Genomic DNA, 12,161 nt, shown 5'->3' on the forward strand with positions numbered 1-12,161 from the left:
ATAAGATGGTTAGATAGCATCACTGACTCAATGGACATGAATTTGCACAAACCCTGGAGATAGTGAAGGACAGGGAAGCCTGGCATGCTGCAGTCCATGGGGTTGGAAAGAGTCGGACATGACTTAGCAACCGAACAACAACAAGAATCCAGTCAATGAAGTAGAGTTTATTTTCAAATAATTTACCATCCAATGAAATTCCTTTAGACCATAGAATTTTAAAAAATCCATAGAATTTAAATTATTCTTTTGTTCAGATAACTGTTAGCACAAGTTACCTGTAAAAGGGCTTCCTAGGTTGCACCAGTGGTAAAGAACCCACCTGCCAATGCAGAAGACATAAAGAGAGGTGGGTTCAATCCCTAGGTCAGGAAAATCCCCTGGAGAAGGAAATGTAACCTTTCCAGTGTTCTTGCCTGGAGAATCCCTTGGACAGAGGAGCCTGGCAGGCTACAGTCCACAGAGTCGCAAAGACTTGGACACAACTAAAGCTCTTGAGAAACCTATATGCAGGTCAGGAAGCAACAGTTAGAACTGGACGTGGAATAACAGACTGGTTCCAAGTAAGAAAAGGAGTACGTCAAGGCTGTATATTGTCACCCTGCTTATTTAACTTATATGCAGAGTACATCATGAGAAATGCTGGTCTGGAAGAAGCACAAGCTGGAATCAAGATTGCCGGGAGAAATATCAATAACCTCAGATATGCAGATGACACCACCCTTATAGCAGAAAGTGAAGAGGAACTAAAAAGCCTCTTGATGAAAGTAAAAGAGGAGAGTGAAAAAGTTGGCTTAAAGCTGAACATTCAGAAAACTAAGATCATGGCATCTGGTCCCATCACTTCATGGGAAATAGATGGGGAAACTGTGGAAGATTTTATTTTTGGGGGCTCCAAAATCACTGCAGATGGTGACTGCAGCCATGAAATTAAAGGACACTTACTCCTTGGAAGGAAAGTTATGACCAACCTAGATAGCATATTCAAAAGCAGAGACATTACTTTGCCAACAAAGGTCTGTCTAGTCAAGGCTATGGTTTTTCCAGTGGTCATGTATGGATGTGAGAGTTGGACTGTGAAGAAAGCTGAGCACTGAAGAATTGATGCTTTTGAACTGTGGTGTTGGAGAAGACTCTTGAGAGTCCCTTGGACTGCAAGGAGATTCAACCAGTCCATTCTAAAGGAGATCAGTCCTGGGTGTTCACTGGAAGGATTGATGCTAAAGCTGAAACTCCAATACTTTGGCCACCTCTTGTGAAGAGTTGACTCATTGGAAAAGACTCTGTTGCTGGGAGGGATTGGGGGCAGGAGGAGAAGGGGATGACAGAGGATGAGATGGCTGGATGGCATCACCGACTTGACAGACATGAGTTTGCGTGAACTCCGGGAGTTGGTGATGGACAGGGAGGCCTGGCGTGCTGTGATTCACGGGGTCGCAAAGAGTTGGACATGACTGAGCGACTGAACTGAACTGAAAGCGAGTTAGCACGCACCTATAAAGGAACAGTTCCATGAAGATTAGACAGGCCTGCATTTCATCAAAGTGGGGGGTACAGACTAAATGTGGATTTAATTTACAGATGCTTTCATACAGCAGCCATAACTTTTATTTCTTGCTATGTTTATCCATTCTATAATGTTAAAAAAAAGAAACAATCCCACATAATCAGCATAATTAGGAATTATTAGGGAAGAACATACTTCATTCAAAATTGACTTATACTATAGCTGTTATTTGTCTGTGAACTCATTTATTGTTGTTGGTTGAAAGCCAATATGAGTAATGACTAAAAAGTATTGGTTTTATTTGGAATTAGGCTTGTGTTCAAATTCTAGTTCTGTTACTTATTAGTTCCTGACTCTGGGTATGTTCATTACACTTCTTAGACCTTAGTTTCCTCAGCTGTCATATTGGTTGCTCTAAAGATGAAGAGAGACAATTTACTAAAAAGTGCCTAGTACAGGCTGACTCATAACTCATATTTCTCAGCAAATGGAAGTTACTTTTCATTCGTCAATATCTTTCCTCCTCCGTAAGCTCTGGGATGGGGAGAGATATTTCTGGTAATTCTGTGTACATCTAACGGGATTTGGTTTTGTAACATTGTAGGGAAAACGCTGTTTTTAGATAAGGGACTGGCAGTCAACAGCCAAGCTTACCACTTGCTGGCTATGCAACTTCTGGCAGAGTTCTTAAGGTATTTGTTCTTGGTTTGCGTCTCTGTGGAACGGGGATATGCTTACATCCGTCTCAATGGCGATGTGGAAAGATATGGGTAAAACAGAGTTTATAACCTGCAGGCAGGGCTTGTTGTTGCGGTTATTGTTTAGTTGCTAAGCTGTGTTGGACTTTTTGCAACCCCATTGACTACAGTCCACCAAGCTCCTCTGTCCATGGAATTTCCAGGCAAGAATACTGCGGTGGCTTGTCATTTCCTTCTTCTCAAGGGGATCTTCCCGACCCTGGGATTGAACCTGCCTCTCCTGCGTTGGCAGGTGGATTCTTTACCACTGAGCCACCAGCGAAGCTCAGAGCACTGTTTAGACTTAGGTTATTGTCACTTATTTTACTTGAATTAAGAGTAATTAAATAGTAATTTGGGGGCACTTCTTACATGCTGGACACTGAGTGATTTATAAACACTGTATCATTTAATCCTTACAACAGCTCAGTAAAGTAGGTATTGTTATTCCCATTTTTCAGATGTGGAAACGCGCTGATTTGAACTCTAGCAGTCTGGCTCAGAAACCACACTCTAAACCACTGTCACGCATAGAATCCTATTCCCTTAGGAGAAGAGCCAACCTTTTGTGAACCCACCAATGGCACCATCTAGCAGGTCAAAGTGAAGAGGAAGCAGTCACCTTGCCTGAGAGGATGGCAGACGCCACAGAAACAAAAAGAGGGGACCCCGGAAATCAGACTCAGGTGAGCAAGGCGAGGCCACACTTTTCCCAATTATATTCAGATTTCTGTAACACAAATACCACACTTCTGTACATATATTTTCAGCTTTGCTGAAGTTGCCAAGTAAGATGTAAGAGAGAGAGAGAAAAAAAACCCAGCTCAATTCCACATTTGTCTCTGAATAAGACTTTAGAGTGTAGTAGTTTGGGAAAAATACAAGTAGACAGGCCAGGGTGAAAACCAATACTTTTGTGACAGGTCACACACTTGGGCTGAAATACTCGAAAAGGCCATCACTTGGGGGTGTGGTAGATATGAAGGGCCGTAGCCACGGTGACCTCCGGGAGGATTCTCTGCTCCAGACAGACTGAAGGCACACAGCAGTGGACGTCATCTTGTAGAAAGAGCTGTGACTTTACTGGACACGCGTCTTTGGCTGAACGCTCTGAACCAATGAAACTTTAGAAAAGGCGATCCAAGACAATACTCTGCCTGTGTTCAACAGTGAGAGCACAGAGAGTGTCAGAGCATGTGTTTAAGCATATGTGAACAAAGGGCGTAAAGATGTGTGAGACGGGTGTTAAAACACCAGTTCAAACATGTGTTTAACCATGTGTGAGCAAAAGGGTGTTAAGCCATGTGGTAAAGCAAGTGTTAGAGCATATTCGATTACAAATGTTTCTCATTTGGGAGCTTAAATTATTTTCTGCCTAATCCAGTGTTGCTAAGCAATAGTTCTGTGTTGTTTTAACCGAACACAATAAATGATTAAACTTAGGGGGGAAAAAAAAACTAAAGTTAGACTTATTTTTCCCCGTCTTGGTTTCATTACAAAGAATTTACATCTGTAGTTTTCAATAAACTTAGTGGTGTTCTGCTACAGTAAGCAAAAACTGGCGTAACGCTCCTTGTGTAGGAAGGCAACAAGCAGACTAGAAGACATGCCTGGTGTGCTGAGACAGTGTTCAGTGTTGGGAGAGTCACCGGCATATTAGACTAATCCCGAGGCTTGATAAACCACCTGGTCACTGACTTGGGGTGACTACTCCATCTAGGGCACCATGCTATAGCTAGGATTCTGTTTTAATTATTACTTTTTATTGGACTACAGTTACTTTACAATGTTGTATTAGTTTCTACCATACAGCAAAGTGAGTCAGCTCTACGCATACATATATCACCCTTCTTTGGATTTCCTTCCCGTTTAGGCCACCACAGAGCATGGGGTAGAGTTCCCCGTTCTCTACAGTAGGTTCTCATTAGTTATCTACTTTATACACAGTATTAGTAGCGTACAAGTGTCAATTCCAGTGTCCCAATTCCTCCTCGCCTTTTGCCCTGGGTTCCATACATTTGTTCTCTACATCTGTGTCTTTACTAGGATTCTGTTTTTTTTTTTTTTTTCAATTTTTAAATATCTAGAACACTGCTCTAGAGGACAGGGACTCAGATACTGACAGTACAATGTGATAGAGACCAGCTTTCAAGTTTCTCTGACATTATTTGCTACATATATCAGCTTATGTATCTACAATGCTGCTGGAAGTTTCCTTTCTAAAGCAAATGAATCATCTCGTGTTAAAATGGGAATACACAACCCTGAATGTAATTTTAAAAAGAATCAAAGTAGACAAAAATCAGAGTTTGCTATCAATGCTGGCAGGGCAAAGAAAAAGTTTAAAACTATGTACATATACTAATACAGATACAAAACATTTCAGGTAGCTGTTTTATTTTGTTAGGAAACAAAGCAATAAACAAATTAAACCAGCAAACCAGTTTAAACTCATTCATATATCTTTTGAAAGTAGATATATCATCAAATATTCTTCTTCTTTTTTTTTTTTTTTAAGAACAAAAGACAAGCAAAAGATCTGCAGGTCTGGATTTACATTTCTTAAGCAGTATTAATTAAAATGACTCTTTCTGCTAAACTGTGGAATGATTTGTGTGTAAATGCTATTTGATTATGCCTGTGAAAATATTTTTGATCATTCTGAATAAAGAAAAATAGATATAGCCATTAGAATCAAAATATGGCCTTCCCAATCACCTTTTGCCTCAAGATCACGGAATGTTTTACTGAAACAAAAACTGGCAAGAGAGAAACAAACAATTAAAGCCAGTGTCTTCTGCCAGCCACCCTTGTAGCAGAGGTCAGAGAATTTTTGAATACTTTTCTCTTCCCCTTCACTTGTGTCACTTAATGATTTGTTCATGCGGTTCAGTACAAACTCAAGAAAAGACAATTCCTCAGCAGAAAAAAGCACTGTCTCTGGGTGCTATGACCTCTGCTTAAACAAATTCCAGATTGCATACAGACAAAGCAATGATGATTATTTTTCCTTCTTGGAGACTCAGCCCAAATTAAGAAAACTAAGGAAACAGAATCTGACCACATACTGGAGGAAGGTTGTGCAGAGGCTTTCTCAGTTTATGGTTAATAGTTTTATTTTCATGTTATTTTTTATCTTTTGGCTGTGCCGTGTGGCATGCAAAATCTTAGTTCCCTGACCAGGGATTGAACCCGTACTTCCTGCAGTGGAAGCTCAGACTCTTTAACCAGTGGACTGTCAGGGAAGTCCCAATAGCTTTATTTTTGACCAAAACAAATATACTGATGAGCAAATTCCTTTCAGCAATCTCACGCTTCTTTATTATTATGGTGTCTTATTTTCAATAGTGCAAACTATTTATTTTCTGTCAATACTGAGTATACACTGATATCTGAAGCTATTTCACTGAAGTTAGTCTTCAAATGCTAATAAATCAGGCTCGGGAAAAACGTCTATACTACAAAACTTATAAAACATCCCTAAATCTCATGGGCTTGAGCAAAAGACTATGGAGAGCAGTACTCAGAACCAGCTGGGATTGTTCAGTCTATTTAATTGGAGTTAATTGGAGGCCCCTAGTCTTCAGCCAAATAATCACACTTCTGAATTTCTCTCAGTGTGCCCATGTGAATACACATAATCATTTACCTGAACTTACACTTTTCTCTAGACATGAAATACTCAATAAACAAAACTCACTGGAGGCAAGTAGAAAGAAGAGGCTCTTTCTGAACAAACAGAGCACTTTGTACAATGTTAGGTGGAGTAACATGGTCCTTAACGAATCTTGTGTAACACTTTGTACTTCAATCAAACTTTTCAGAAGGCAGCAAATATGATTAGAAACAGAATTTTAGCCTCTTCTGTTTTCTGAGTGACCATCATTAACCTCAGTGGGATGTGTCATGTGTGGAATAAAAGGGCTATTGAAGGAGAAGTTTCCCCAACTTCACAATCATGGGCGTTCACTCCAGGGCTGTGGGTGAGGGGACATGCCTGCCCGGTGGGCACACAACGCACCCTCAACAGTCTTTCCCGCTGCTTTGAGCTCTGTGCTTTTCTTGGATAAGCCTGCCAAAAATTCTAAACAGTGTAGGGAGGAACTGTCCATAACAAATTGGCGCCATACTTGCAAACGTGTGTTTAATGTATAGAGAGCATTTGCAATGTCCCAAATTGAGACTGGGTGATCGAGGTTGCAGCACTTTCTTTTTTACAAACAAACAACCTCACCGATTGTGGGAAATAAGCAAAACCAATGCAAATAAACCAACACTTATCTTTTTTATCTTAAACATTTTAAAAGTATATTTTTAAAGGGCTTAAGAAAATTAGATGTTGTTAATGTAAGTACTTATGTCCCTTTTCTTCTACTCAATATGGATCTAACCAATGTTAAAGGAATTCATCAACCCCCAAACCAGAAATCTTGAACTTCCAAAATACATAATTAAATGCTAATGCTTCAATCTGAAATTATATCAGCAAATACCATATAGGAAAGTTCAAGGTAGGTACTATGCTAAGATAAATATTTCTCTAAGTCCCAACTTTTCATTTCTGGAAACCAATGGAGAGACAAACCTCAAAAACATTTCATGTATTACATTTCCTATGTAACTGAAATCAGTGGAAGATTAATTTATAACTTATAGTCAACTGATTTGTTTTGGAACATTGTTTTCTGAGATTAAGACTGATTACTTCTTAAGGTTGAATCATCAAACTTTGTTGAAAGGAGGTGAGAAGTAAAAACTTACTCAAAATAATTAGATTAACCCTCATATCTACAAGCATGCTTCCAGACATTAGAAAGTTTTCTCTTAAATGTGTTTCCTTCCAGGTCTTTTGGAGAAGGGAAATGGCAACCCACTCCAGTACTCCTGCCTGGAAAATCCCATGGACAGAGGAGCCTAGTGGGCTACAGTCCATGGGGTCATAAGGAGTCAGACATGACTGAGCAACTAACACTTCCAGATCTTTATTAAAATGCAAAGAGTTACATGGGCAAAGTTCATTATAAACCAAAACGTTGTAGCTCATCTGTTCTTTGATCATTTGTTTGTTCATTCATTCATTCGTTTGCCCACTCATTTATTCATTCAAATACTTCTTCAGTGTCCATTCTGTCTAAGGAACTAGTAAGGCACAGGAAGTCTAAAGCAGAAAGATTCAGTCCTTGCCCTCAAGGGGCATAAATGCTTTTGGGTGCGACAGAATAAAGCGGGCAACTACAACATAGAACTAGTAGGTTGGGACTGGGGAGGCAGGGGATAGCCTACATTAAAATGGATAAAGCATTTTTAAGTTTGGAATCAGGGGTTCCCAATTCCTCAGTGGGGCAGAGACTGAAGACCACACATGATTCCAAGAAAATGCTACATGTGTACAGAGTCTTGGCCCAGAAGGACCTCCTACATCTCCAAGGGTGTGACTCAGGAAAGAGCAACAGGGCTTTTGAATTCACTTTTTGTACTTCCTCTGGGAAACTGAGATGATAATTTGATAGCTTCTTTTTGCCTTTTTTCTACTTGGAAACTCTTCAAGCTCTTTTTATTTTCCATGAGCCTCATGTCAGGTAAATTTAAAATCATTTTATAACCCAACTCCACCCTGCTCCATCTTTAGAATGACATGAAAACAATCATTTTCAAAAGTTTTAGGAGGTAGAGGAACAGGCATCACTTCACTTCTACATATTTTGGTGCTTCGTTATGTTTTGAGACCACATCTGAGTGCTTATGGTCTAAGAGGGGAGACGGGAAGGAACCCCACAAATACAGCACAGTGAGGGGTCGCATGGTGCAGTGTGCAGACCACCACAGGGGCGGGAGCTGATGTTAGTCAACACAGAGAGGATCACTTTTAATTTTAAATATTTTTGAACACTCAACATTTTATTTAAAACATTTAATTATGCATTTACTTTAACATGTGAAAAAAATGCATAACGAACACACTTGAACCATTAATCCATGTGGGAACCATACTCTGTGGGATAATGCTAAAGAATATATTTTAAGTTGAAAAAAGAAGTGTGCTAATTTAAAGAAAAATAGCACTGGAGATGTTAGAAAAGACAAAAAAAAAAAATTGTGATGTACTACTCTGATCACTGAAGTTTGGGAAATAATGCTGTTGAATGTAGGTAAGTCAAAAATGATGATACTTTATAAAGTTTGGAATCCTTAATGTATGTTCCCTGGGCTGAAATAAGTTGCCGTGAGGCAATTTATGTTCTAGGAGGACACAGGTCAGGGAAGGGCACTAACGGGGCCTGGGGGATTCAGAGGGGTTTCCAGAAAGAGGAGGCTTAAAAATGACAAGTTGTGCTGGAAAGCAGTGTACCTATTAGGACCAAACATTTGCAGAATTGTTGAATCTTCTGCTTGGATGGGACACGAGAATTCATGTTATCCATAATTAACTTTAAAATGTGTTGTTGTTTAGTCACTAAGTCATGTGTAACTCTGTGCGGCTCCACGGTCTGTAGCCCGCCAGGTTCCTCTGTCCATTGGATTCTCCCAGGCAAGAATACTGGAGTGGGTTACCATTTCCTCCTCCAGGGGATCTTTCCAACCCAGGGATTGAACCAGTGTTTACTGCATTAGCAGGCAGATTCTTTCCCATTGAGCCACCAGGGAAAGCCCAACTTTAAAATACTTCCATCTATATCTATATCTATATCGATATATAGATATATATAGATATAGATATATATATAGTGTGACATATATGTGTGTATTGGTTTTAATCCACACTCAGTGACTGAAGTGGCCTAATGGGAATACACTGTTTAGTTCAGCTATGAGACTAACGAAATACCATATTCCAGAAGCAGCTCTTAAAGTGTAGCACCTATCTTCATCTTATACTTTTGATCAGCATAACTAATAATTATTAATGAGGACATTAGAAATGGTATTGAAGTTACGTGGACTGGTTAGAAACATTATCATCAGCACGCACAGCCTGCATGGGAAGGGCATCTGCTTCTAGTGACCCCAGTTGCCTATTTCCCCTGGACTGGAGTTGTCCACTCAGGATTAGTCTCCTGGTCCATCCACTTAAGGGCTTCCCAGGTGGCTCAGTGGTAAAGAATCTGCTGCCAGTGTAGGAGACATGGGTTTGATCCCTGGGTTGGAAAGATCCCCTGGAGGAGGAAATGGCAACCCACTCTAGTATTCTTGCCTGGGAAATCCCACAGACAGAGAAGCCAGGGGGACTACAGTCCATGGGGTCGCAAAGAGTTGGACATGACTTAGAACTGAAAGAACAACAACATCCACTTAAAGGAGGAGTCTATCACCTGACTTTGACTAGAAGGTTAGCCAACTCCTATTGCTAGAATATTCTCACATCAAACTTGAGGGAACTTTCCCTGTAAGCTGCCGGCTGTCAATGCACCCTCCTGTCAGAACAGAGGACAGACGCTTGGTGGGCCCACAGGACAGGTGGAGGGCCTTTTCTGTGCTTACTTGCTAAAACATGTTTCTAAGTGTGGCAGAGTTCTGTCTGAGATTTGCCTTCGATATATTATTCCAGAAGCAGGTACAGACCTCCACCACCATCAAATCATCTGTCTCCAACTGCAGCTGTGATCTAGCAGGAAGAAACTGATAATTCTTTAAGGCTAAATGTGCTAGGCAGATCTTAGCTAAACCTCCTGCAGAGAGATTCAGTGATTTGCCCAAGATCACACAGCTAGTTGGTGATAGAACAGAGTTTAGAATGCTGTGCTTCTTGTTACTGCCTTCTCAGGCAACCAATGACTGAAGACCAGGTTTACTCAACTTGATTATGTACACAACTTTTAAACAGTGCACAGGCTCAGGTTCAGCCCAGAAGATCATGATTCTTGAGGAGAGCTGTGGGAGGGACCCAGGTGTCCATGCTTTTTAAAATTTTGCACAGGTGCCTCTGATACAAACACGTACAGTCAAGAATCACTGGACTAGACTGTGGTACTAATAAGTATCATCTAGGGACTTCCCTTATGGCATAGTGGTTAAGAATTCACCTGCCAATGCAGGGGACATAGGTTCGACCCCTGGTCCAGGAAGATCTACATGCTTCAGAGCAAATACTGAGCTGGAACTCTGGAGCCTTCAAGCCACAGCTACTGAGCCATGAGCCTAGAGCCTGTGGCCCACAGCAAGAGAAGCCAGTGCAATGAAAAGCCCACATATCTCAAAGAAGAGCAGCCCCCGCTCACTGTGACTAGAGAAAGTCCTCACACAGCAATGAAGACACAGTGCAGTAAACAAAATAAACAACAATTTATAAAAAAAATTAAGTACCATCTACTGAACATTTTCTCTGGGCTTGGCCCTGTGCTTGACATGCTCTGTATTATTTCATTTTTACCACAAACCATTAAAAGAGGTATCTGCATTTTACAGATGAAGAAACTCATGCAGAGAGAAGTTAAGTAACTTGTTCAAAGGGATAGTTTACAAATGGCAAGACTGAGAATCCAGATTCACCTCCTCTACAGATATGTTCTCAGCCATGATACCTGCCGCATACGATGGGACAGGGTGCTGCTCAGAGTTTCTAAAGCAGAGGTCATGAATCTTTAGAGAGAGGTGGATGAAGTAAATTATTGAGATCGTCAAACAGGAACCAGAGTGTGCTGGAGACCATGTGCTCCTCTAAAAGGTTTTCAGTTTTAATTGCGGGCAGCTATTTTGAAAGTTTTAAGAGTAACTCTGCAGAGCAACTGGAACTCCTACTCATCGCGATGGGAATGCAAAAACGTTCAGCCACTTTGGAACCAGTTTGGCAGGTCCAAATTAAAATCCATTTTAATTTATGAAATTAAAATATATACATATGAGTTGGCAGTCCCACCCCTAGATATTTACTCAACAAAAACGAAAACCTAAACAATGACGTGTGCACAAATGTTCAGGGCACCATTATTTATAATTGCTCTGAACTGGAAGCAACCTACAGGCTCATAAACTGGTGAGTGAGAAACAAATTGTAGCATATTTCTACTATAGAATATTACTCAGCCATTAAAAGGAGTGCAATAGTAATACACACAACAATGCGGATGAATTTCAAGATCTCTACGTTGACTGAAAGAAGTCTTACACAAATGATCATGTGCTGGATAATTCCATTTATGTGAAATTCTAGAAAAGGCAAAACTAACAGCAGAGAGCAGATCAAGGTCTGCTTGGGACAGGGATGGAGGAAGTGAACTGAATACAAAACTGGTCTCTGTCCAGATGTATTGTGGTGGTTACCTAATTGCATCCCATGACCAAAATTCATCAAAACTACACTTAAAATGTGTGAATTTTATGATATGTAGATGATATTTCAATTTTAAAAACAAACCAAAACCGTGCATACTGGGGAAAAAAACAACAACAACTCTGCAAGCTGCTTACGGTCCACAGAGTTCCAGTTTTCACCCCCTGGTCTCAGTAGAGAGATTCCGATTTAGCTGCCCCAGCGGAAACACAAAAGATGACGAGTCATCCATCATCCCGGGCTCGGGAAAGATGGGGAAGCTCGCGTTCATCTTCCTCCTTCCATTTCTCCTCCCTCAGGTGCAAAATGCTCCCATGCTGCCCCCTGGCTGTTCAGCACCTCCTGTCACGGCACCCAGCTCACACCTCAATCTTCTGCTAATAAGGTAGCTCCAAAGCCACCCTTGCTGTCAGCCCTCCTCTTGGCCTCCTGCATTCCAGGCCATCCCTCAGTGCTCTGTGCAAGGCAGAGGCAAACTTCACCTGGTTAACACCCCACCGAGCAGGTGCCAGGATTGATGCTGATTAAATTATCAAGTACCAACAGCTGACAAAGACAATGCGTGAATTCTTAACCCAACTTCAAGTATTGCCTTTCAGTCTGTTTGTCAGGGAATACTTGGGCAGGAAATGGGGCTATTTCTAGAATC

At 40.8% G+C, this 12,161-nt stretch overlaps 1 protein-coding gene across 8 annotated transcripts in view; it reads right to left on the bottom strand.

The window, feature by feature from the left end:
• Positions 1-12,161, bottom strand: part of VTI1A (vesicle transport through interaction with t-SNAREs 1A) — a 369,166-nt gene that overhangs the window by 116,358 nt on the left and 240,647 nt on the right. Inside the window, exon 9 of one of the 8 annotated variants that reach the window (XM_070363701.1) lies at positions 3,016-3,401. The exons of the other annotated variants lie outside the window; for them this stretch is intronic. Coding sequence (XP_070219802.1) covers positions 3,371-3,401 — 31 coding nt within the window. The 3' untranslated portion in view covers positions 3,016-3,370. Of the gene's footprint in view, positions 1-3,015; positions 3,402-12,161 lie in introns of those variants that run through there. 8 annotated transcript variants of the gene reach the window in all.

This window comes from Bos mutus, chromosome 26 (assembly GCF_027580195.1).
Source record: "Bos mutus isolate GX-2022 chromosome 26, NWIPB_WYAK_1.1, whole genome shotgun sequence".
NCBI classification, from domain to species: Eukaryota; Metazoa; Chordata; class Mammalia; order Artiodactyla; family Bovidae; genus Bos; species Bos mutus.